At 18.8% G+C, this 27,992-nt stretch overlaps 2 protein-coding genes across 2 annotated transcripts; both read left to right on the top strand.

Annotated features, from left to right (window-relative positions):
* Positions 1–3,123: 3,123 nt before the first annotated feature.
* Positions 3,124–13,786, top strand: LOC135122108 (origin recognition complex subunit 4-like). The gene is made up of 12 exons (XM_064046335.1): positions 3,124–3,151; positions 3,203–3,363; positions 3,548–3,625; positions 4,860–4,910; positions 6,162–6,239; positions 9,210–9,359; positions 9,418–9,504; positions 10,481–10,592; positions 11,539–11,606; positions 12,103–12,198; positions 12,551–12,657; positions 13,736–13,786. The coding sequence occupies exons 2-8, from the start codon at positions 3,307–3,309 to the stop codon at positions 10,544–10,546; spliced, it is 567 nt and encodes a 188-aa protein (XP_063902405.1). The 5' UTR covers positions 3,124–3,151; positions 3,203–3,306; the 3' UTR covers positions 10,547–10,592; positions 11,539–11,606; positions 12,103–12,198; positions 12,551–12,657; positions 13,736–13,786.
* Positions 13,787–15,369: 1,583 nt separating this feature from the next.
* On the top strand, positions 15,370–26,614 carry LOC135122115 (phosphoacetylglucosamine mutase-like). The gene is made up of 18 exons (XM_064046342.1): positions 15,370–15,453; positions 15,531–15,648; positions 15,727–15,832; positions 16,588–16,666; positions 20,998–21,093; positions 22,050–22,065; positions 23,373–23,433; positions 23,940–24,002; positions 24,074–24,124; positions 24,201–24,256; positions 24,320–24,373; positions 24,438–24,521; positions 24,955–25,025; positions 25,509–25,637; positions 25,699–25,750; positions 25,809–25,930; positions 26,015–26,093; positions 26,539–26,614. Exons 1-18 carry the CDS (start codon positions 15,383–15,385, stop codon positions 26,575–26,577), a joined length of 1,347 nt encoding a protein of 448 aa, XP_063902412.1. The 5' UTR covers positions 15,370–15,382; the 3' UTR covers positions 26,578–26,614.
* The last annotated feature ends 1,378 nt before the right edge of the window (positions 26,615–27,992 follow it).

The raw sequence follows: 27,992 nt of genomic DNA, 5'->3' as shown, positions 1-27,992 counted from the left end.
TTTAAATTAAAAACAAATTTAATACACAAAAATAGTATTTTCATTGGTCATGACACTGATATTGATTACTTCCTCAAATTCTTTTTATTAGTGTGGCAAAAAAAATTACTATAAAAAATAATTTTCTTAAGTGTGGTAACTAATATTGATTAACTCATCGATTCCGTTATTATAGTATAATTACTGCGAAGCTTTTGTAATGAAAAACAGTCATTTATCAACCCCGTCAACTCAGTGTTGACCTTCGGCTATGGAAGAGGGCGGGAGTCGTGATTTAAAGACATCAGAGTCTCACAATCAGAGCTGGTGAAGTGGTGACACATAAGTTTGGAGGCGGTTTGTGGACACTCGTGGGATTTTATTAATTTTAGTTTGATTTTCGTAAGGGGCACTAACGATCCAACTAATTCTTCGCCTATCTGGGTGGACGCCCAGAGCCTTTAATTTTAGAAAAGCCACCGGCGCTGTCTTTCTTGATGTTGAAAAGTCACCACGAACTACGGATTGAGTTGCTAACCACACTCTTCGAAATACAACCGTCGCCCTCTACGAACGGATAGCTGGCCGCTCTAAGCGCCTATTAGCGGAAGAACTCACTTACAAGTTGAGGGAAGCGCACAATACCGCCACTCACGCGAGCACTCTAAGCATGACAGTTGAAACCAAAGTTGGGAGTCTTTATTGGTCATGAAGGGCACATGTTAAGATAATTATCTTACTTGTACTCGTGGAAAATTAAAAACCTTCTTGAGAGCAGGGTTTCCGAAGTTGTTAACTCCAACGAGCACCAGGAAACGCTTTTAATACATAGATAAATAAATAATAAATGCAGACAAGCTTTATTATATTATTTATTATCATATCACTCTTGCATATTATTATTTACATATTATATATATTCTTTTATTTTTTATATTTTCCTAAATTCTAATAGCCTCGAATCAGTCATTAGGTCGCCACACCTACATAGTAGACGTAGTCTAGTTTGATAGTGCGAATGCCTACATAAACGCTAATTTTGACGTCATTCTGCCAATTAAATACATTCGGGTTTCCTTTTAAATTATAATGTTCGACTTCAAAACTAGAGTGCTAGTAAGTTTGATCTACTTGAGGAGAACTTGTTAATACTGTAGTTTATTCGGTAAAACCTTCATTCAGCTTGGAGAAACTAGTTCTAACCTAATTATTATTAATATGTAATGAACAAGAGTTAATAGCCTCATGGAACTAATGGATTGGCCAACAAACTGAGAGATTGATGTTTTTAGTTAAAAGAAAGCTTTACATGGAGACAAACAAGAGGGCAAATGGTATTTTGAACTTAAAACAAAAAGCTTAAAAGGATGCAGGTCAGCGATCCAAAATCATTAATATTAGGTAACATAAAGGTTAACTTTAGAATAATTAAATTGATAATTTATCGGAATTAACACGAAGGAGATCCCCACACTATTGAGTTTTGGTCAAGCAGCTATGGTTGAACGTAATATAGAAAACTTAAAATAATCAGTTCTAAACTTCTATCTTAACCACTTCATAGCGTTTGCAACCCAGGTTCCATGGGCACTTGTACATACTATGAATTATTGGATCTTATCAAAGGATTCGTTAATTAGACAAAACCTGACATCTCAATAATTAAGCTCAGGGTCCAAGTTCTTACGGCATTATACACTCAGAAAAAGGCATACAGGAATTTAGATGGATATACGGAAATAAAAAATTATAACGACTGAATTTATCTCTGTAAACAACCTATTCTAACAATTCAATCTCAATATAAATATTTTATAATATTGGCTAAGAACTTAATATTTAATAAAATGTTGAAAGTGTCAAAGTAGCTTTTAAAACGGGCTACCGACTCAAAGGAAATAACGATAATAAGAGTACTGCTTAAAAGTAAAAGATAACAAGTACTTAATAGTAAATGCGTATTTAATGTCACAAAAATTGTCAATCTTTAAGAATGAGCACTACACCACCGCTTTATGGAGTTAGTGAATAACGAATTGGTAACAACTGTACTCTAATAAAGCAAAACTTTGCTTCTCTATCACAATATGTGTACCATTAGGGGAGGCATTGCAATTTTAAGCTGGTCAAATAGTGTTTTGTATATCCAAGAGCATCACCTTCAATAGGGATAGCTGATTTTATCTTCTCGGTGATCAGATTTCTACCCTGCTTCAAGTGCAACAATAGAGAATTGCCACGCCTTTTATCAAAGGTATCACAGTTTGCGCAAAATAGTGGACAGTGCCCTATGACAGCTCGAGTAACGAAAGCAAGGATGCCCTTTACAACCGGATAGATCGCAATACTAATCTGTTTTATAACCAAAAAGAGAAATACGAGCCATGGGGCAGTGCACGCATAGTACTCCCTACCCTTGTGACCAATTATAATTTTACGCAGTCATAACTCAAAGAGCTCGAATATTCAATGCTTGTTATTTCGATCGAGCTATCAGAAAGCGCTGTGCGTCAATAAATAATATGAATAGTACTTTTTCTCGGTAAAAAGTATTATTCAGTTCGATTTTTTTCCTTTGAAGTTTATTTAAGTTCTTGTGATCTTCCATGACTTTAGAGGAAGCTGAAATAAATAGAGAGAAGTTTTTAAAATTAAAAAAGATTTTGATGAAGCGCTTAACTTTGCGCTATGTGGAACAGAGAGATGAATTTTTGATTGGTATTAAGGATAAAATAGAGTTAATTTTATATATATTTTTTATTTTAAAAAGTATAAGATTGTTATTATAAAATTCTAAGGTATTAAATGAAATTTATATTTAGTTTTCAGGTTATGTTAGTTTTACTTTAGTTTGTAAAAGGTTTGCCTTTGTTTGCTTGCCTTACGGCTTAACGTTCTTACTTATCATAATACAGTAAATTATTTCAAACAAGCGGTCTTCTTAATTATTTGATAAACTTTATATGTAATAGTGAGGTTTATACTTTTTTCAAAAGTGCTTTTATGAATGGTGTTGGTAATTCATTATTGTTGGTGGGTCCTGATGGCTCTTCGAAAAATACGGTTTACTTAAGCAAACTTTTATTTTTTTATTTATTTTGAATATTCTTTATATTTATAAAGATTATTTTAAAGGCGCTAGAAAAATTGACAAAGTTTAGTTCTCCCCAAAGTAATTGTTTGTAGTTATTTACGACTTTAGTATTAATTTAGCTTTCTATAGATTATATTCTTGTATCTTTATACGGAGTTTTGGATAAAGATTTAAAACAATCTGTGAAATCTATTTTACGTCAATTGAATATTCATAGTCAAAACGAAATATTTATGGAATTCAGCGATCAGCAGGAGGAAAGTGACGAAGATTCTATTGCTAATTATAATGTATATTTATACAATTTTATAAAAGTTTAATTTAAATAATTATTTTTTTTGGAAAATAAAATTAGATTCTTCATTATAAATTAACTATTTCGTAAACTTATTTAATTTTATTAATCTTTATCACTTACTTTCTTTATAAATTTATTATTAAAGTTTCCTATTTTTCACAACCTTTATTGAATAGGTTAAGGAAGGATCCGTTAAAGAAGTATTGGATGAGATTTATAAAATTATGTCTTCAGAAAATTTCATTAGGAAGCCTGTTTGTTTATATATTTATATAAACTTTTATAAAATTTTAAGAGATTTTTAAGGTTTTGATTTTATTTTTCTTAAATTTTTGTTATGATTTTTTAATAATTAATTTGATTTAATGTTTTAAATTTTTATTTGAAATTTTTTTTTTGAGGTAGTCGTTACAAATTACTTTTTTTAAATTTTTAAGACGGATAATTTTTTTATTATATTTTCCAAGTTTTAAATATCTTTTTCAGTAAATTTTTTCATAAAGTTATTTGCTATAATTTTTAGTAGAATTAATTTTATTGAGAAGTCATTATTAATTTATTATATTGAATTCTACAGTTTTTGATGTATTTCTTTTATATTTTTTTAAAGAATAATTTTTTTTATTTTTGACTTTTATCATTAATTATTTGTTCTAATTTTGAAATAAATTTTTTTGTAAATTTAATTCATTCAATTTTTTATTCTAATCTAGAAAAAAAATTGGATTTAAGAAATTTGTTATTAATTTATTCTTTTTAAAATTTTATAGACGAGTAATTTTAAATAAAATTTAATAGTTTTTATGGATTTTGTATAAATTTTTTAAAGAATAATATTATATTGTTTGTAATTATAAATTTTGGATTTTATTTTTTATAGTTTTTTGTTGTAATTTTAAAATTTTATTTTTAATTGTAGTTGTTATAATTTATTTTGTTTAAATTCTTATTTGAAAAAAAATTCTGTATTGAAGGAAATCGTTATTAATTTATTCTTTTGGAAATTTATCAGAAGAATATTTTTTTTATAGATTTCAATAGTTTTAAATTTTATTCTATTTATTATTTATTATTGTATTAAAAATATTTTATGTAAATTTATAACAAAATTTTTATTAAATTTACTTAATAATAATTGTAAAATTTTAATAACTAAAATTAAGTTCTTTTATAATTTTTTTAATTTACTAAAAATTCTATCGGATTTTAAATGAAACGTTTTTATGATTAAACAATTTAAGTTTCTTTATAATAACTTTTTTTAATTATAGCTAAAATTATTTATAAATTTGGATCTTCTGGCGTTAATTAAAAAAAATTTTATTTTTAGAAATAATATTAATTTAAATTATTTTAGTAATTTAAAAACTCTTTTCTTTTTCTAATTTATTAATAATATTATTATAAATATATTTTTTTCTTTATTTATTTTCTCGGAAATTATCTTATGAATTTATTTTTTTTAATTTTAATTTACACCTTTTTCAGATTATTTTTTTTCTTCGAGATTTGAATAAATTTACTTCAACTACTCGACAAGTAAGTTGTAATTTATATTATCCTCTACTGCTTTATTAGTTCATTATGATTTTTTAAAGATTATTAAAATTTAAAATAAAATTTCATTTTTAAATTTATTTGAGTTTTAATAATTTTATATTCATCTAAAGTTTAAATTTTAATAATTTTAATGTTTTTTTAAATTTTATTTTATAAATTTATATTAAATTGATAATAAAACTTTTATTTTAATTTTCGTTTCCACTAATTTCCTTAACTATTTTTTTTGGTTTTATTTATAAGAGAAGTTTTTGGATTATTATTTTAAGACTGTATTAAAATGTTTATATATGAAATATTTTTATTAAGCAAAGTCTAGATATACAATAAATTTTTAAATAATATTTTTTTTAACGAATTTATTTTTGTTTAAATGTTATAACTAAATTATTATCTTAATTATAATTAAAGTTTTAATAAAATATTATAATTTAATAATTTTTTTTTGAAATAATTAACGAAAAGTTTAACATAAAAGTTTATAGAAATATTTTTTATTATTATATTAGTAAAAGTTTATAAAGTTAAGTTTACTATATGTCTATTTTTATTATATACTTTTTAAAAATAAATAAATTAAGAAAGTATTATAATATTTTATAAAAAAACACTTCTAAATTTTTTTTAAAGACTTAAATATTTAGAGTAAAATTTCCTAATAAGTATAATAAAAAAATTTCTTGATTGTTAAATTTCACTAGTCTTTAGCCTCAAAACTAATATATACTGTAACCTATTAATTATTTTATATTATAGACTTTAATATATTATAATATAGAATTATGAAAAACCTAAAAATACAGTAATAATTCGAACATAATAATTATTAAGTAAAAAAGAAGACTCTCTTGTGCGCGCTATTTCATAAAAATATAACACCACACTTAGTCCTGAGTGTTGAGCCCTTGCGTCCACCTTAAAAAAAATAAGAGATAAATTACTTATACTTGTGAAAAGTGCTAATAAATTGTTGGATAATTGCTACCATCGAACAATAATTGCTATTATATAACTTTCGTAGTGATGAGCATTTTATGTCCTGAGTTAGGCGCAATACTAGTATATATATTCACTTATTTATTCATCTCGTTTTGCTTCTTCCTTTTGCTACGTGGGTTTTCCTTATTTTTATTTTGAGGCCGTCTAGTTTATACTATTAAAAATTATGAAAATTTTATTATTATTATCATTAATAAAATATCACTTTTTTAAATGTTCTACTATTAATAGATTTTACTATACAACCTTTTGGACTGGACTGTGTCTTCCACTCTTCCTGTTTGTGTTATTGCAGCCGATTCTCAAATGGTTTATGTTAATAATAATAAATAACATTAATATTAATTTATAAATTTTAATAACAATAAAAGTACTAATGAAAACAAAAATGATTAATAATAATATAACAATTATAACAACAACAACAACAACAATAATAATAATAATAAATTAATAAAGGAACATTTATAAAATAATAGTAAATAAATTCAATAAGTGGGAAAGAAAAAAAATTCTAATGAAAAAATTAAATTAATATATTATTAAATAAATTTTTGAATATTAAAATTTTGTGAATTATTAAAAATATAGCCGAAAATTATAATTATAAATTTTTTTTATAGTATACAATTAATAAATATATAAAAAATAGTTATATTTATGATTTAATATAGACTTATAATAATAATGAATTTTTAAGTAAATAAAAAGTTTATAAAACTAATATTTCATTCACATGATTTAAAAAAAAAATAAAAGTATTTTTAAAGAAACGAAGTATTAAGAAATATATTATATTATAAATAATAATAAAATTTTTTATAAAAATATTAAGTAAATGTTAATAAAAATCATAATAATAGTATTAAAAATATAATGCTGGCACTAAAATATTTTATTATTAATTTTTTTTTTTTAAATTCTAAATAAATATTAAATAATTGTTAATAAAAATTATAATAATAATAAAAATAAATAAAAATAAATAAATAGTAAATAAAATATTTAAAATAATAATATAAAATATTTTAAAAAAATAAAATTTTTTATTTCCAAATAAATAACAAATAAAAATAAAAAATTCTAATAATAATGAAAATTAATAAAAATAAATAATTAATTAAAATAAATAAATTATAAATATTAATAAAAGATAATAATTTAAATAAAAAAATAAAATTTATAAGTAAAATTTATCTTTATAAATATAAAATTATTGAACGTTTCTTGTTATAAACTTTATATCAGCAACACTAAATATAATATAAAAAATATTAATAAAAATATTTAAAGCATATAATTAAAGAAATAATAATAAAAATTAAAATATAAAAAAGAAAGTAAATAATAATTAATATTTTTAATAATAAGTTAATAATAATTATTACAATTATATTTATAATTAATAATTATATTAATAAAAATAAATTAATATTAATAATTATAAATAAATTTTAAAAAAAAAAATGAAAAAAATATGAGAAAATTTTTCCGTAATAATAAAATATTTATTAAAAATAAATGCGTATATACAAAAATTAATAATATTAATAAAGAAATAAAATAATAGTTATAAAAAATTTGAAAACTCTATATTATAGCAAATTTAATAAATTAAAATTAAACAAAATAAAAAATTATTATAATAATATCAAAGCATAATAACAAAAAAGTTTTTAAAAAGTTAATATAAATAAAAAAACAATAATGAAAGTTATATTAACAATAATAAATAAAAATATCAAATAAAATAATTAATAAAATTATTAATTTTTTATATGAAATGATAATAAATGTAACCAAAAAATTATTATAGCTATTAAAAATATTTAAAAAAAATAAATAATAACAGAAAAATATATTAACCAAAAAAATAGATATTAATAGAACGTAATTATGATAAAAATCATATTAATAATAATATTAAAAGAAAATAAATATTATTTTTTATTTATAGAAAATATATTATTATAGTAATAAAAATAAAAATAATAATAATAGAAGTTTTATTAAAAATAATAAATATAAATAAAAAGATAATAATGAAATTTATATTAATAATGAATAATAATATATAAGAAAAATAAAATAGTATTATTTTATTTATAGAAAACTCTAGTAAACGTAAAACAAATTTATTATAACAATAAAAATAATAAAAAATAAATAATATGTAAAAACTAATAAAATTATAATGACAAAAATATTTATTTATAAATAAATAAATATTTTTGTCATTATGTCTTGTTTATATATAACTACTTAATAAAAATTATAAAAGTTATTATTATAAAAAATAATAAATATAATATAAATTTTATAAGAATATGTGAAATATATGAAAAAAATGATAATAATAAATAAAAAATTCTTTAAAGAATATATTATAATCCCTTTTAAATATATAAGCAAATAATTATATATAAAAAATTATCTTGACGAATAAAATATTTTTAAAGGTAAATAAATAATAATGATAGAAATATATGAGTTGCATATAAATCTATAAACGATAATAAATAAATATAGATCTAAATAATAATATATAATATTATATAAAAATAATATTTTATATATTAATGATTCATAATAATAATAATAATATAAAATTTATATAAGAAATAAAAAACTTTTAAAAAGTTAATAATAAAAATATATCAAAATTAATATAAAAAAATAAATATCGTACATAAAATATATAATAAAATAAATATAAACAATACGTAAATTTTTTATATAAATAAATTATTAAATAAAAATAAATCAACATTCTAAAAATTGATAAAAAAAAGTATATACTTTATAAACTTTTTTGTTAAAATAAATAATAAATATATACTTTTATTATAAATCTAAAATAAATGAGCAAATAAAACGGCGTTGCAATAAAAATATTAAGTATAATATGAAATATAAATACATATATATTATATTTATATATAAAAATATTAGTAGTATGTAAGTAAAAGTAAATAAAATATATGGAACTTGGTATAAAAAAATACATACAAAATTTTTTCGGCCATAATAATTAAATATAAGAAAATAAGAAAACTTTTGCGATAAAAAATAATAAATATAATATTTATATTATTAATAAATAAATGAAAAATGTTATATTTATATACAAAAATATTAATACGTAAACAAAAAAAAATTTTATAGTAGAAATTGTTATAAAATTCATATGAAACGTTTCCAGCAACAATATTAAATATAAAAATTATATAATTTATAATAATAAATAAATAAAAAATAACTGGAATTTTATTTTTTCAGGATATCACCGAAACTTTTGAAAAACGCGTAAAGTCACGTTTTTCTAAGAGAATTCTGTACACTTGTCATCTCAGCTTTGAAAGTTTTTATTTTTTTTTTGAGAACTTCTTGCTTCTTCCTGGAGAGGAGACTTGGAATAATCATGTTAAAGTATTGATAATTATAATAATAATAATATTATTATTAATAAATAATATATATTTATAAGAAACTTGCAGAAGAGGTGAGCACCAAACAACTTATTAAAAAACAATACGATGTTGATCCGACTTTGGATGGACTTAAAACACTTTTAGTGATTATTATTATTATTATTATTATTATTATTATTATTATTATTATTATATTTAAATCGAGTACTGACAAGTGTTTTATTTTTAAATAAATAATATATTTCATTAAATTTATGGGTTTATTATAGCATAAATATATTTTATTAACGATAATAATAATACTATATACAGTGCTAGTAAAATTGATAATAAACTTATAATTATAAATAAAATTTATCCGCGGAGAGAAATATAAACGAATTAAAATAAAAATAAATTTTTATTATTATAAATAACTCATAATTTAATAAAAACTGGAGAAGTTTAAGGTTTTATATGAAATTAACAGTTGAAGTAAAATAATAATAATAAATTTTTTATAAAAAGAAGAAAAATTCATTAAAAAAAGTAAACGGAAGAAAAAATTTATAACGGACAACACAAAATATAATGAAAACAAGAAAAATTATAATTAAACTTTTTGTGAAGGATTTAACACGTAAAGTAAAAAGATAATAATAACTTGGTAGTAAAATTTTAAAAAAATAATTATTGTGATGAACTTTAAACGAATCAAAAAAAAATAAATTTATTATAATTTTAAACAAAATTTAATGAAAACCAAATAAGGAAAGTTAAAGTTTTTGTGATGGATCCACAGTTGAAAAATAATAATAATAATAAACTTTAAGTAAATAGTACAAAAAATATACGTGAAGAATTATTACTACCCAAAAAAATATTATTACAATCCCTATCACAAAATTTAATGAACACCAATAAAATATTATAATGAAGTTCAACACTTAAAAACTACTACTAATAATATTTATAGTAGTAATAATAATAAACTTATAATAAAAAGTACATTAAATTCACTTGAAGAAATATAGCGAATCAATAAAAAATATGACAATTTTATAACACAAAATTTTATGAACAAAAAATTATTAAATGGAAAAAAATTAATAATAATTATAATACTTTTTTGATATAAAGGTAAATGTTTTGTGTCATTTGAGTGCTTCAATGACTTTTCAGCTCACTTCGAAGTTAATAAACTAATGTTTCCTCCAGCAAACTTTCAGTAAAACTCGAGCTATACTTCAGTGTTATTATTATTATGATTATATTCATTATTATTACTATTATTATTATTTAATTATATATTTTTTATACTTTATTATTATTACTGTGTATATAAAGTTTATTTTTTTTACTAAATATTATTGTATTATGTATAAGTAACTATTTTATCTTTATTAATATTAAATTTAAATAATGGCTATTCATTATATATTTCATTATATTGTAGATATTAGTTCTTATTATTTTATATATAAAGGGCGTTATTACTATTACTTTTCCGAATATATTATTTTATATATGAAAAGGTATACTTTTCTTATTAAGATAATAACTGTTTTTTTAATTTAATAAATGACCTTTTACAAATTTCTTTATTTTACTAGTAAATATGAGTTGGTTTTTTTACTCCTTAACATTAATTTCATATATAAAAAAGTATATTATCATTAATTTTTTACTAGTTTTTATTATTTATAAATGGAAAGTTATACTTATCTTATAATATGGTTATATATTTTTTAAAATTACTACATTTCACTAGTATATATGTGTATTACTTATAAACTTTTGATTAAATATATATTTTATTATTATTATAAATAAAAATATTTAAGAAATAAAACGTTTACTTCCTCATTACTGTTATTATTTGTATAAAATATTTTTTCAATAATATTTATTTTTATGATTATTATTTATTCATTATACTTTTAATTTATTTATTATATTTATTTATTTAAAATAATTTTGTGTAGTATTTACTTTAATTTATTTATTATTTAATTTAAGTTTCTAGTGTAATGAAGCTAATAAAAAATTATAATAAGTAAAAAAAAAGAAAACCCAAAGTGAATTATTTTTTTAGCACTTCGCTAATACTTTTTATATATCTTTGGAACTCGTTGTAATATTAGTAACAGTTATTATTATTATTATAATTTTTATTATATTTTTAATGAATTTTATAGCCATTTCTGCTTTGGAATTTATTTTGCTAGTCTCTCTTGTAAACTGCATGGAGACGTTCCACGTGGAGGTAACTTGCGCCTTTTTTTTAGTGAAAAACTTTTTAACAAATAAAAAAAATATGAAATATATTTTCCGGTAGTATTAATATTTATATATTTTTCCTATTATTATAGTTAATAATAATAAAATTATAATAAATATAAAAATATATATATTTTTGTTTTACTGTAATAATTATACTCGATTAAAAATACTTTTTAATAATATAACAAAATAATAAAAAACATTCCAAAGTAATATTTTTTTTTAATAACATTTATTATACAAACTTATTAATGATTACTTTTAACTTTTTTAAAACTTTCTAAAATAATATAAAAAAAACTATAAGTATTATTGATCGCTTTATAAAACTATAGCATAATAAAAATATTCTACAATAATTATTATTTATTATTTTATAAAAAACATAATAACAATTTTTAATTTATTTTTATTATTATTTTTATTTTATTTATTTTTTATCATCATTATATAATAGTTTATAATATTTACGTTTGTAGAGAGTAAACTTTGAAATGGTTTATAAAAACTACGAGAGTTTTTCATTGGCCTCCAAAAATTGCGTGCAGCATTACGATCGTTTTATTGCTCTGAAAGTTATTATTATTATTTTTGCTATCAATATAATATATAATTATTATATTTTTTATAATTATATATTATAACTGCACAAAAAGTTATTATTTCTATGTTTATTATTTTCACTTTTAATATTATATATAATGATTACTTCTCTAAAAGTTGTTAATATTTTGTTTACTATATTATATATTTTTATTCACTTGAAAGTTATATTTGTTATTATATATTTTATTATTAGTATATATTATTGTTGCTCTAAAGGTTAATAATCATAATATTGCTGCTTTTATGTAATTATGAGTACTATTATTATTATAATTATATTTTTGCTCTTAAAGTTTTCGTTATTAATATTGTTATTATAAGGCTTTTGAAAAGTTGGAGCTTCTGGAACTTATAAAAAGTTTAAAAACAGAAAATACTTTAAAGGAATATCGCGAAGTGAAGCTTCTAATAGACCCCGAGCAAATACGGTAGGAAAAGGACTAATCATATTAAATTAAGCCCGTGGCTGTTCACGTGGTATTTGCATTAGTAAAATTTTAGGGCTTTTTACACGTGGGAAGTAGGATTTGCGCCTTAATGATTTTTTTAAAAAATCATTTTTTAAATCCCCTTTTGAGCCATTATTAAGTATAATTTGCACGCTGGAGGATTTGTACTGTATAGATCTTCAAATAAGTAAAAAAGAACCATTTTAACCCTACTTTGTACAGTTAAAAATACATGGGCCTATTTTAGTATATCTTGTCTGCCGTAAGATTTGCACTTTAAAAGTATTTTAAAGAAGTAAAAAACCTATTTTTAAACCGCTCTGAACCACTTATGAGGTGGGCCTATTTTAGTTATCTTTCACATTGATTTACTAAATAAGTAACAATTTTTTACCATACTTTCTACCACTTTTAATATATGAACCTATTTTAGTTTCACGTGTTTTAATGCTAATATAATGCGCGGCCAACATTCGTATAACCTACTACCATAAATTAGCTTTAAAGAACGCATTATGAGCATGTGGTGAAAGCCCCTTTCTCGTAGCTATTAGCAAACAATATAGTTGAGGCGCTAATCATTGCTTCAATAAAAAAAACTGTACCAAGTCGCCCAGAAGAATTTTTTAGGGCCATTTTTTTGTTTATATAAAGTTTATTTAATAACTTTTCTTTTTTTTTTTAAACCTTTACAGGAAGCTGAAAAACTTATTATTTTTATTGTGTTTTTATACTTGTAATATAATAATAACTATAAGCTTGAAATCGTTACAATTTTATATTATCTAACTAAACTTTATTAATTTTGTTATTTATAATATTATAAAATATTTGTAAACTTTTAATATTAATTAACCTTTTTTACTAATTTTTTTTCGATTTTAACCAATTTTACTTTTAGTGCGCTTCGTAAAGGAAATAATTAATTTTAAGAAAACCTTTACTATTACTATTTTATATAGCGAATTGTTATTAGTTAATTTAAAAAATCTTTTATCTTTTTATTATTATCCTATATCACCGTTATTAAGAGTATATTATTATTATTATTAAATAGAGAAGCCGCCAGTTCACATCCACACTGTCCGATCGCTGTCATCGAGTGGACCACTTTAATTAATTATTAAAACAATTCAAAAGAAATAAAGATTTAGTCAAGCTACTAAGAAATTTTTTTAGTCGAATTTGAATAATAGAAGTTGACGTTTTTATATATATTTACGTCAAATAGCTGTGAACATGTGGGTTAGGCGATAAGTTTTGAAGGAAAACTTAATTATATTAATAAGAAATTGCATAGCTTAATTATAAAACAAATAATAATAAAATATAAACTTTATAGAACGTATTACATTTTTTAGGTTTTTTAATACAATATTAAAAGTTGTGGTTGATAATATAATTTATTTTAAAATATATTTTTTTTCTCAAAAATAGTTTCTAAAGTGTGATAGAAAATTATATAATATAAAAATTATCAACAGACTTTTTTATTTTAATACTGAATTACAAGATGAAATGATAATTTCACCTAATTTTCATTTTAAGTGCGATAAGCCTTTTTTTGATGGCAAAGTTTTATTTAGGTTAAAGCATTATGAAGGACAGACAAACGCATTAAAAAAGTAAAAAAATTTTTTAATTAAAGCGAGAAAGAGGAAAGCTCTTTCGTGCTAATTTTCTCTGTAAAACTTTATTGTAAAAACGGTATTCATTTTTTTTATAATTTGCATTTTAGCAGTAAATTTCGAGTGTTAATAATTTATACTTTTATAATTTTTTAAGCATAAGTACTGAAATTAAATTGCTGAAAAAGAAGGGAAACTTTGCAAAGATTAGTAACTAAGAGGGGATAAAAGAAAGCCGGATCAGGCAGATGTTTTAATAATATTCCATCTTGAATTATTTAGATTATACTAAAAGTTACATGAAAAAGTTTAAGAAATTCTGAAATCAATATGATTTTTTTTTTAAGATTTAATAAGAAAGTTATAGAAAACAAACTTTTAAGTAGAATAAGTAAAAAGGAAAGTGTGCAAACCATTATTATTAAACTAAAGGACTTCTTCGCCCATCTTAAAAAAAGTATACTTTACAAAACCATTTATTAAAGTTCATCTACTTTTCTTTCATTCTAAAATGTAATTTTTATGCATCTTTATTTATTTACCAACGACCTAAAAAGAACCGTGACAGTATTAAGAGGACAAAGTTTAGCCTAAGATAAACAAATAAAGTTTCGAAAATATCTTTTTTATATGTAAATCTTTAGTTAGTAGATATTATATATATGTATATATATTATTAAATAATATTTTAACTTTAATTAAAATAAACTACACTTATAAAATATACTATAAAACAAATATTGGTTTACGATAATTTTGTAAAACTGTTTTTAATTAAAAAAAACATCTCTGGTTATGTAAATCTATTTTTTTTTAAATACAATATGATCGCAAGGCACTACACGTATTTTTAGACTAGAATAATACAAAGCTAAAAGTATTTTAATTAATAATAAAAAAATAAAAAAAATAACTAGTACTTTTTTGTTTAAAGAGATTACTTATTTTAGAAATTACTTTAGTTTTTAGCCACAGAAATACTTTCTGTTATCTTTTTTTTAAAACTTGTTACCAACATTTTAATTTTTTTTAAAAACTTTTAAGAGTTAATTATGGAATTACTACAAAGTCTTGAAATGAATGCTTTAAATAAATATCACTATGACGGCACAAATTATATATATGGAACAGCAGGCTTTAGGATGAAGTTGTTTTTTTTTGATAAAGATGAAAAGCTTTATAAAGAGATTTTATTTTTTTTTTTAATTAAAAAAAAAACTTTAGAGCTGAGTTGCTACTATGTGTCATGTATCGAGTGGGTTTAGTTGCTGCATTACGTTCCGTATATTATCAGGGAAAGTGTGTGGGTGTTATGATAACGGCTTCTCATAATTCTGAGGAGGTTATCAGAAAATTTTTTAAACCCTTTTTTTTTTAAAAATAAAAAAACTTTTTTTGCCCTACTTAAATTTTTTTATAGGATAATGGAGTTAAAATAGTAGATCCCTTAGGAGATATGCTTGAACAAGAATGGGAAAATGCCTTAACTAAAATAGCTAATACTCCGGATGAGCTACTAAAACAGAGTATACTGATTATTTATCTATTTATTATTCTTATAAAAAAGTGTTTAAATATGAATTTAGTATGGTTTATTTTAAAAACTTTGTTTTTTTTTTACTTTTAAACTTAAAATTTAGTTGGATGGGCTTGCAGCTTATATAATAATAGTTATATGTAAATATTTATTTAGTTGTATTTAGCTTTAACTTAATAATAATAATAACAATAACAACAATAATAATAATAACTATAAGAATAAATATACTAACTAGAATAATACTGTCAATAAGTAACATACAATTTTATAACGGTGTATAAACAAGTAATAACATCTAAAAAAAAATACTTATGTAATATAACAAAAGACTTTAAGAAATATTTAACAAAAAAAAATAATTGAAGAATAACGAATTGAATAGTTTTTAAATTATTTATTAGGTAATCTTTTCTCATCTATATCTTTATTTATTAAATTAAAATAATTTTTTTAATTAAATAAAATAAAATAATAATAATTTATATAAAAAAGAGTAGCGGTACATCTAAAAAAAATTAATTACATTTTGTCATCTTAAAAATTTCGTCTTATAAATTTATGTTTTTAGAAAAAAGAAATATTAAATAATAAAATTTATAATAAATTAAATTATTTAATATATAATAAATATATAAAATAAATAATTAATAAAGTAAAAAAAAATAAATAAATGATAAGTTGTAAATAGAAGCTGTACATATTTAATTATTATAAGTAAATTTAAAAATTAATTTTTAATAGCTATAATCGATTTTGTGATTGAAAAAAAAATCGGCATCAACCAATTTACTCCTTCGATTGCTATCGGCCACGATAGCAGGTTAGTACGTTAAACTTTTTCTATAGTAAAATTTTACAAGTTAATTTTACCTTTTTAATTTTATTATTTTTTTTTAAAAATTTAGTTGTAAATTTTGAAAGTTATTACTATGAAATTCAAAACTAATTTTATTTTATTTATAATAAATTGAGTTTACAAATAAATTTATTTACTATAGAAATTAATAAAATATAAATTTTCATTTTCCTTTTCAAAATTTAATTTTTGTTAATTAGAAAAAAAATTATAATTCTCTTCTTAAAAAAAATAATTTCGTATTTTTAAATTTATTAGTATAACATTTTTAACTTAAATTATTGTTAAAAACAGTTAGAAGTAAAATTTGTTCATATTTTAAAATTAAAATAATTTTTAAGATTAAAAAAATAATTTTAAATAATGTCTTTTATTTCTATAACTTGTAATAAAATTTAAAGTTAATTTATTTCAAATTATAAATAATTTCATTTATGTAATGGTGTTAATTCCAGTTATTTTTCAAATAAAAATACAATTAACTTTCTAATATTAGATTTTATAATAAATAACTTTAAAAAATATTTTTTTAACTTTATTAAAATTAATGTAGTTTGGAATTATAAAAAATTCATTTAAATTTATAAATTAATTTCATTTTTATTAAAATATAAATATTCTTAAAAAACATGAAGTAAAAATTACAAAAAATATATTTTAACTTATAGAGAATTTAATGAAAATATTTTAATTTTATAATTTTAATAAATTAAATTTATTATAGTAATAATTTAAATTTTATTTATTTTTGAAAAATAATTAAAAGTAAAAATAAATTAATAGTAATTTATAATATTTACTTTATGATTAGATTTATAATTTTTAAATTTTTTCTTTACTTATAATAAATTTATAATTAAATTTTTTTCAATTTTTTTTATAAATTTTATTATTATAACTATTTAAAATTTTAACTGAACTTTAATTGTTTTTTTTAAAATCGTTTACAGTTAAATATTATTACTTTTTTTATAATAAGAATTAGTTTTATGATTAACAAAATTATTTTAATAAAAATTCTTTTATTTTTCATAAAATATAATAAAAATTAAAAATAAATTTTTCAAATATATAAATTAATTCTATTTTATAACAGTTTTAACTATAATTACTTTTAAAAAACATTTAAAAGTTAAAAAAAAAAATTTTCTTTATCTTTTTACCAAATTTCCTATAAATAATTAAATATTTAATTCCTATAAATTTAATTTATTATTATGACCAAGTAAATTTTAATTATATTTAAAAAAACATTTACAAGTAAAAATTTGTTAGTAATTTTATAATAACTTTTATTTTAAGATTATATATAAAAATTATAAAAAATTTCATGTAGTTTCAATAATATTTAAAAAAAATAGAATAAATTTTTTCAATTTTACAAATTAATTCCATTTTTATAACAATTTTAACGATTAATATCTTTTAAATATAAATACAATTAAGCTTTTATTATAAATTTTTATTGTATATTACTTATAAAAATTCTTTCTTTAACTTTTTATAAAATGTATTAATTTTTTAAATTTAAATGTGAATTTTATTTTCTGTAATAATTTAAACTTTAATTATTTTTAAAAAAACATTTTGTAGTAAAAATCTAATAAAATATTACTTTTTACAAAAAATAAATAAAAATATAAGTAAATTTTAAAAACATTTACAAGGAAAAAATTTTATTTTATCTTAAATCATAAAATTAGCTTTATGTTTAAAAATTTCTTTTACTTTTTACAAAAAATAATATAAATTATAATTAAATTAAAAACATTTACAAGTAAAAATTCATTAAATATTTTTTAAATAAAAAAAATTTCCATTACTTTTTATAAAAAATATTTGAAACCATAATTAATTATAAACACACTTACAAGTAAAAATTTAAAAAATTTATTTTGTTTTAAAATATATATTTTTTACTTTTTATTAAAAATAATTATATTTTAATTAAATTTAAAAAATAATTACAAATAAAAATTTATTAATAAAAATTATTTTTATTTTAAAAAAAATTTCTTAACTTTTACAAAATATAAATACAATTATAATTAAACCAAAATCATTTACAATAAAAATTTATTAATATTTTTTAAAAAAATTAGTTTTATATAAAAAATTTCCTCTACTTTTTTTACAAAAAACAGTTAATTCAATTTTAAAAATATTTACATGAAAAATTTATTAAATAATTATAATAAAAGAAAATTTTTAATAAGTTTAAAAACGTTTAATAAAATTTATTGTATTAAATTACTATTTTAGTAATATTTACTTAAATGAAATTATTGATACTAAAGTAATTTTTTTCAAATACTAAAAATTTTTTACTAAATTCATAATTTTTGCTTGTATTTTATTTTTATAGCATATAAAAAACTTTTTTTTTTGTGAAATCTAAATTTTTTTAAAAGGATTACTAAATTCTTTAAAATTTCTTACGCTTTTCATGATACTATAATTTTAATTTTTTATTATATTTTATATCAGAATGTCAAGTATATAATAAGCTATTCTAATTATAAATTAATTAGTTTTAAAGAGTTTATTAATAGAAATAATTTAATTTTTCTTACAAGCGTTACTAAATTTTTTTTTTTACTTTTTTATTATATATACTATTTTATTTTTTATTACAAAGTAAACTATATAAAAACTTTTTATAGAGTAAAAAAATTAAAAAGATCCAGTGAAAAATATCAATGAATTTTTTTTTAAATAATAACACTTTTTTAATATCAATATATTTTTATGTTTATTTATTATTATTATTTACTTTGAAGGTTGATAGTTGCAATGTCTGTATAATAATTGAGAATAATAAAAAAATATATAAAGTTGTGTGCTATAAAAATTATATAATAGTAGTAATAATAATTGTATATCATATAAAAACTTACGAAATTTATAAAAAATAATAAAATAAATTTGTCGTAAATATACTAATAATATAATTTATATGAAAAATAAAATAAAAAAATAATTATAAAAAAAAATCTTTTTATAATATTTTATTAATTTTATTAAATAATAAAAAGATTTTATTTTTTCAGTAAATTTTATTTTGTTTTATTCCAAATTCATTACTGAAAATTTTTTTGTCATGATTTTTTTTTAAAACTTAAATTATTTATAGCAACTATTAATAAAACTATTTTAACTTATAGTTAAAAATATATTACTGAATTATATAACATAATAACATTTTTTTCATGAATTAATATTAGAAAACTTTGTTTAAATTTTTTTTAACGTAAATTCTATAGAAAACTTTTTACAATTAAAAGTTATTAATTTTAAAGAGTTCATCAAAAAACAAAGATTATATTTTTTTTAATAAAATACTTAATTCTTTTTTTTTATTACAGTTTTCTTAGTGTATTTTTTTTAATATATATATTTTAGACAAATTATTTATAAAAAATTTATAAATTTCTGTCAAAAATATAAGCGAATTATTTTAACATAATAACATCTTTTTAGTGAAATAATATTTTAAACTTTTTTTTATTTTATTAATTTTTTTTATTTTACGATTTTGGATACCCAAAAACTTAAAAATTATCATAAAAATATTATTATTTTGAAGTACTTTTATACCAGCATCATTATATTATTTTATTTAGGAAATCAAGTTTTTTAGAGAAAAATTCATATAAATTATTTTTACCAAATTTTTTAAGAAAGGAATTATATTAAATTGATATTTGTTCATATTTTTTATTTATTTTTAATTCTAAATTTGTTGTTAACTGAACAATTTTTTTTATGATACATTATTATTATTTTTATGCACATCTTTTTTTTATATTTGCTTTATTATTTTTAATTTAAGTAAAAATAGTAAATTTTTATATTTTAATTTTTACTATAAAATTTTTACGTTATCTTATTTTTTATATTTTATTATTATTATTATTATATAAAATAATAACTATAGAAAATATTGAATATACTTTTTTTCCTTGTTATCATTTTTTTTTAATTTTTATTATAAAAATATATATTTATAAGATTTTTTTTCTTCCTTTTATTACTATCTAATTACTATTATTAGAAAATTTTTCATATTACATTTTAATTATTATTATGAAATAATAACCCTCTTTAAAAAATATTTAACATTATTTTTTACAATAAAAATTTTTATATATTCTTTTTATCATTATTATTATACTATTGACTTTTTTCTTATACATGTTATTTCTATTTTATTTTTTACTACAAAAGTTTTTTTATTAATATTATTTTTTATACTTTTTTTAATTATTAATTTTATTATTATTATACCAAAACAGAAAGTCGAGCATTTTACTTTCGAGCGCCGTTAAAGACGGCATTTCTATATTTAAAGCGAATATTTACGATTATGGGCTGCTCACGACTCCGCAACTGCATTACATGGAAAAAATTTATTAGCAATAAATAATATAAAAGTTTATATTAAAAATAAAAATAAAAATATAATAAAAAAAAATAAACAATAAAATAATTGTATAAAAGTTTATTATAAATTAATAAAATATGTACTATTATAATAATATTAAAGTTAATCATTTAAATAATAAATAAATAGTAATAATAATAAATTGTATAAAAGTTTATTATAAAAATTATAAAGTATATAAAAATATAAATAATAATAATAATTGCATAAAAGTTTATTATAAAAATAATTATAATAATTTCATTTTTTTTTATGAATACTTTTTGTAGGTTTGCTGTAAAAATTGTCCGTCTTCCGGCGAAGCTACAGAATATCACTATTTTTCAAAACTTGCTGGTGCTTTCAAAAAACTTGTGAACAGAAAAGTTTTTCATTATTATTATTATTATAACTTTTATTATGAACTTTTGTTTGTCCCGCTTATTTTTAATTATTAATAATATCCATATACTTATTATACTTATCATTATTATATATTTTTATTTTTCATTATTTTAGTTGTTCCATAAATATTTATTTATTGGTTATTAACATTTTGTAAATTTTTTGTAATACCAATGGCGTTGCTAAAAGTTTTCTTCATTAATATTATTGGCAAATAAATATGATGATACGCTAATAGTGTAGCGCTATTAAAGTTATTTATATTTCATCTAACTCAACAACTTTAAACTATTTTTTATTGGTTAAATAAAGTTTGTGATTATTATATGCAGTAGAAAAACATCTAAAACGTTAGAATAAAAAACTTTTCGTCAACTTTGAACCCTTTTTGATTGGTTATAGATTGTTTTAAATCTTGATTGCGCCAACGGCGTGGGAGCTATAAAAATTCAAGCATTCTGTAAGGAATTTTGTGAACTCTATCAACCACATTTGTACAATAGTGGGGCTGGAAGATTAAATCACGAGGGATATTGTTTGTTCTATAAAAATAGTGAATCATATTTTTTTTAATACATTTTTTAATAAAAGCTCAAATAATAATGAAAGTAATAAAAGAATTGAATTTTTTTTATAAGTTATTTACTTTATAATATGTTTTACTTATTAGTAATAAAAAAATAAATATATATTTTTTTACAAATAATTTTTCCTGATAAAAATAAATAATACAAAGTAAAATCTATACAAAAACTTTTTTAGTATTATGAAAAAAAATATATAATTGTAATAATATAATAATATAGAGTAATAAAAATAGAAATAATATTTATAAGTAAAAAAATACTAATAGTATTTCAAAAAAAACTTAAAAAGAAGAATAAAAGTTTATTTTGATTTTCAGTGTAGAAAAAAATAATGAAATATAAAATATAATAATAATGATATAAAAAACAAATTTCTTAGGAAAACTCTACTTTTCCTAAAAATCTTGTAGTTTAGAAACAACATTAAAATATTTTTTTCAAGATTTTAAAAGTAGTGAAAAGAAAATTTTTTTATTATTAAAAATAAATAGAAATACTTTTTGATGTACTTCTATAGGTTTAAAAAAATGAAGTTCTCGTAAAAAATAATGAATAACAAATATTTTACAATTTACTTTTTAGTATCATAAAATATAGTGGAAGTATACATCTTTTAAAAAAATAATAAAGAAATAAAATTTTACAATACAGTTTTAGTTTTTTTAACACAAACTTACAACCTTTTTTTGTAATAAGAATAAACAAAAATTTTAATACACTCAGTATTCTAAATAAAATAATAGAAATATAATTTTTCTTTATAGCAATAATAAATAATATTATATAATATACTTTTAGTTTTTTTAGAAAATATTACACTACTACTTTTATTGTTCTTATAGAAACTTTTATATAAAAATAATAAATAAATATTATGCAATACATTTCTATTGTTGTAAAAGTATTAATGAAATTTAAAAAACACTTTTTTATGTAAAAAATAAAGAAAGTAAAATATTGTACGATACATTTTTATATTTTAAAAAAATAATAAAAATATCAACTTTTCTATGTAAAGTAATAAATAAAATGTTATACAATAAACTTAGAAAAAATAGTATTAGTATAAACTCCTTAATAAATATAATAAAGAAATAAAATATTATATAATACGCTTTTCATAAAATAATAAAGAAATAAAAATTTACAAGACACTTTTGCTCAAAAAAAATAATGAAATAATTTACTAAAAAATGATGTTTTTAAAAATAACGAAAAATGAAAAATAGTTTAACAAATCCCAATTCGCTTTTAGTGTGGAGCTGATTATGTTAAGCTTCACCAGCAGCCGCCACGTGGGATGCTCTTGAAGGAAGGTTCGATTTTTTTAATGGAAGTTTACAATTATTGATTATTTTTTTATTTTATTATTCTTATTTATGAATTTTATGAAAACTTTTAATTACAATTTTTTATTATTTTTTTATTTTTAATGAAAGTTTTATTGAATTTGTTATTCTATTATTATTGAACATATTTTATTTTTTTTATTTATTATTATTTTCTAGTTTTCTATAAATTTTATGAAAACTATTTAAAAGTTTATGTTATATTCGCCATTAACTTTTATTAAAGTATTATGAAAGTTTATTATTGCTCAACATATTTTATAATTATTAATATTTATGATAATTTTTTATTTATTTTTTATTTATTTATTATTATAATGGTTTGTTATATTTTATTAATTGTTAGTAACTTAATATGATTTATTATTTTGTTTACTATTATTTTATTATTATTATTTATTATATTTATCAAATTATATTTATTATATTGTTATGTTTAGTGCTTGATTACTTACTATTATAATTATTCTAAGGAGATCGCTGCGCTTCTATAGATGGCGATGCTGATAGAATTCTTTATTTTTATATTAATAAAAGTAACTTTTCATTGTTAATTTTGTTAGAATTATTGTTATAACTTTTGCATTATTATTTTATAATTAAACAGACCAAAAGTTTTGCTTGCTTGATGGTGATAAAATAGCAGTTTTGCTTTCTGGTTTTTTTCCTTATTTTTTTTGTCTTATTAAAGTTATATTATTGGTCCAAAATTAACGGGTCACTACACTTTTAAGGATTTCTTAAAGATATTGTTAAAGACCTCCACATGGAAAATATTTCTGTTGGACTTGTATGTTTCTTTATGAGGTTTTTTATAATTTTTGCGCCAAATGTTGAATTTATAAAAAATAAGATTCAAACGGCGTATGCTAACGGGAACTCAACGGCTTATGCAAAAAATATTTTGGTTTTATTATTATTATTATCATTATCATTATTATTGTTATTGTTATTATTATTATTATTTATAGGAAATTCCTGTGATTTGCACGTCTACTGGAGTAAAATATTTGCATCAGAAAGCAAAAGAATATGATATTGGTGTCTACTTCGAGGTTTCATTATTATTTTTATTACTATTTTTATTATATTTTTAAGAAACTTTTAATAATAATAAAATTATTATTACTATAATTTTTATTATTATTATTTATTAAAAAGATAAATATATATATATAACAAGAACTTTTTATTCGCATTACGAAGGTGCTTACTATTATTAGACTTTTATTATTATTATTGTTACTATGATTATATTATTAATACTATAACTATAATAATTATTACTGAACAATAATATATATGTATTATAAATAAAAATTTGTTACTATTTTTATTGTATTTATAATACTTTTATTATAATTATTATTGTTATATTTTTAATACTTTTTTTGTTATTATTATACCACTATTACTATTATTATTAAAAATATAGAAATATTTTTAAAATATACTTTTTAATATATATTACGAACATTTTCTATATAGTCGAATGGGCACGGAACTGTTCTTTTTAGCGAACGGCTGAAGAAGACCATAAAAACTTTCGAGCTTTCAAGGTTTGCTTATAAAAAACTTATTAACCAACTTTATAGAGCTTATTATTATTATTATTATTATTATTATTATTATTATTATTATTAAATATTGGTGATAAAAAAGGCGGTACTTCAGCGTTCAACACTTTCCCGCCAAAATAAGCCAATTACTTAGAAAAGCATAAAACAAAAATTACTTGTGCCTTATAAACTTTTAATTGGACGAAAAATTGGTTATTTGGTTCTAAAGGTGTTCTGACTAATAAAATTTGTACCCAAAAATAACGGGCCCACGTAAATACTTTTTTATTATGATAATTTTTGTAAATTTTTTATGAAACTTCTTTTTTACGTTGAATAATGCGTTTAATGAAATCTTTTTAAAAAAATTGATACAAAAATATTTAAAAGATACAAAATATATTAACTAAGGAGTATTATAAGTAAAATATTTAAACTGTTTATCATAAAAAATATAAGTAATAAATGTTAACATTTTTATAGTTTGAGTACTTTTCAGCAGGAAAAACTGAACGTTCTTCGAAATATAATTGAACTCACCAATGAAACTGTGGGCGACGCACTTTCGGATTGTTTATTGGTGGAGTCCATACTTTTTCTGCGAGGATTTTCGTACAATGTTTATGCTTTTAAAATATTACTAGAAAACTCTATAAATGATTAATGTTTATAGTTTAGAAGATTGGAATAACCTTTATGATGACCTGCCCAACCGCCAATGCAAAGTCGAGGGACGTAATTTTCAGCATTTGATTGGTCAACATATTACGGCGGTTTTTTTAGGTTTCCAATCGGAATTGCATCACCACAACCGATGCCGAGCGGGTTTGCCGAACGCCACATGGTCTACAGGAAGCAATTAATGCCGTTGTTAAGAATTATACTTCCGGACGCTCGTTTGTCAGGTGGCTCTTTCAGGCGCATATTATTATTATAATTTGTAACTTTTTATATAAATTGAGCATAATTGTACTTTATTTGGTGCAAAGACCTTCAGGGACTGAAAATGTCGTCCGCGTTTATGCAGAAGCAGCAACTGAGAAGGAAGCAGATGAGCTGGCAAAAGAAGTATTATGATTATAATATTTTTGAAATATAATAATAAATATAATAATAATAAATATATAAATAATAAATAATAAATAATAAATGAAAAATAATTGATAATAAAATAATTATATAAATTAATTATAAAAAATAAAACTAATCATTGTAAATATATTAAATTAATAAATATAAATAATTAATAAATAAATAATAAATATTAAATTATAATTAATTAAAAAAATAAATAAAATGTGATACATTGTAAGTAAAAAATAATAAATAATAAGTAATGAGTAAATAATGAAATAATAACAAATAAGTAATAAATAAAAAATGATAAATAATAAATAATATATAAAAAATGAAATATTAAATTATAAATAACGAATCATAAATAATAATAATTAAATAATGATATATTAATTTACTCATTAATAAATAATAACGAAAAATAATAATAAATCAGGTTTGCGAGCTTGTCAAGAAATTTACTGAAAAAATATAGAGGTCTACAAATTTTAGTTTAGTAATAAAAACTACGTGATTACAAGTATTACAACTTTTTTTTATGTTTGCCAAAAAATCTTTTTTATATAGATTTATTCATAAGATTTTAAGTTCTAAATTAATTACTTCTAAAAAAAGAACAAAAGTTATCAATTCTCATCTAAAATTTTTGAAAATAATTATTTAAGTATTCGTTAAATAAACAATAATAAGATTTAAAAACTATTGTTTATATATTTAATAATTTTTATAAAATATTATATAAAATTTAGAAAAATACTAGATTCTGATTTACAAACTATTATTGGAAGTTATATAATAAATTATTTTAAGAATATTGATTTAAGAAAAAAAAAATTGTAGTGTAATATTTTCTAGGAAAACACAATATTATTTTTTGTTTTGAAAACTATTGAATGGAAATTATATTATAAAATTTTAAAAAAAATTAATTTCAAAAAAAAGAATATTATATTTTAGTATATTTTAGAAAAACACTAATAGATTCTGATTTAAAAACTATCGGATGGAAGTTGTGTCATAGTTATTTTTAAAAAATTAATTTCCACCAAAAGAAAATTTTATAATAGTATTTTTAGAGGAAGGCAGTGGTAAATATTAATTTTATTTTATTGAATGAAAACTGTGTTATAGTTTATTTAAAAAGATCAATCCTAGCAAAAGAAAATTACATTACAGTATATTTAGAGAAAAGCAGTAATAAAGGTTAATTTCAAATTGTTGATTGAAAACTATATTTTACTTAACAAGATCAATTCTAGCAATAGAAAATTATATTGTAACCCAAAAAAAAACAGTAATAACTTTCTATTTGAAAACTATCGAGGAAAAATTATATAGCTTATTCAAAAAAGTATTTTTTGCCCTAAATAATATCGAAATTTGTAGTTTCATTAATATAATACCTTATAATTTCTGATCTAAATACTTTTAAATGGAATTTATATTTAAATAAAATATTCTCTGCTTTAAAAATAATCGAAAAAAGGTTTTATATAACTTTCTTTAGAAAACAGTTTTATAAATTCTAATTTAAATACTTTCGCCGGTAAAATATATGCAAAAGATGGAAAGGTGATATAAATCTAAACTTGAAGCATTTTTTATAAAAAAGATTATTAAATTACTTTCTCTAAATAAATTTAAAATTTAAAAGCATTTGATAGTAATATTGTATTAATAAAAACTAGCCTAAAAATGACTTTTTTATTATCTTATATATATACTTACTATTTTTAACCTTTACATTTTATATATATATATATATATATTAGTTTACTCCTTATTTTTTATAAACTTTGTTATGTATTTCTACTCAGATAAAACTTATTATTATTAAGTTTTATATTTATTTTATTATATAATTTTATTAAGCTCTTGTTTTTTAACTTT

Source organism: Zophobas morio, unplaced genomic scaffold (assembly GCF_036711695.1).
Source record: "Zophobas morio isolate AGI-343-1 ecotype UQ-CSIRO unplaced genomic scaffold, CSIRO_AGI_Zmor_V1 ptg000891l, whole genome shotgun sequence".
NCBI lineage: Eukaryota > Metazoa > Arthropoda > Insecta > Coleoptera > Tenebrionidae > Zophobas > Zophobas morio.
The sequence above is the reverse complement of the archived record's forward strand: the minus strand, read 5'-3'. Positions and strand labels throughout refer to the sequence as shown.

Coding starts and splice junctions, on each gene's coding strand:
- LOC135122108 (XM_064046335.1), top strand. CDS start 3,307: ATGGAATTCAGCGATCAGCAGGAGGAAAGTGACGAAGATTCTATTGCT. Junction 9,360..9,417: donor CTTGGAATAATCATGTTAAA/GTATTGATAATT, acceptor TATATTTATAAG/AAACTTGCAGAAGAGGTGAG. Junction 9,505..10,480: donor ATGGACTTAAAACACTTTTA/GTGATTATTATT, acceptor TTTGATATAAAG/GTAAATGTTTTGTGTCATTT.
- LOC135122115 (XM_064046342.1), top strand. CDS start 15,383: ATGAATGCTTTAAATAAATATCACTATGACGGCACAAATTATATATAT. Junction 25,638..25,698: donor CTTTTTCTGCGAGGATTTTC/GTACAATGTTTA, acceptor TAATGTTTATAG/TTTAGAAGATTGGAATAACC. Junction 26,094..26,538: donor CAGATGAGCTGGCAAAAGAA/GTATTATGATTA, acceptor ATAATAAATCAG/GTTTGCGAGCTTGTCAAGAA.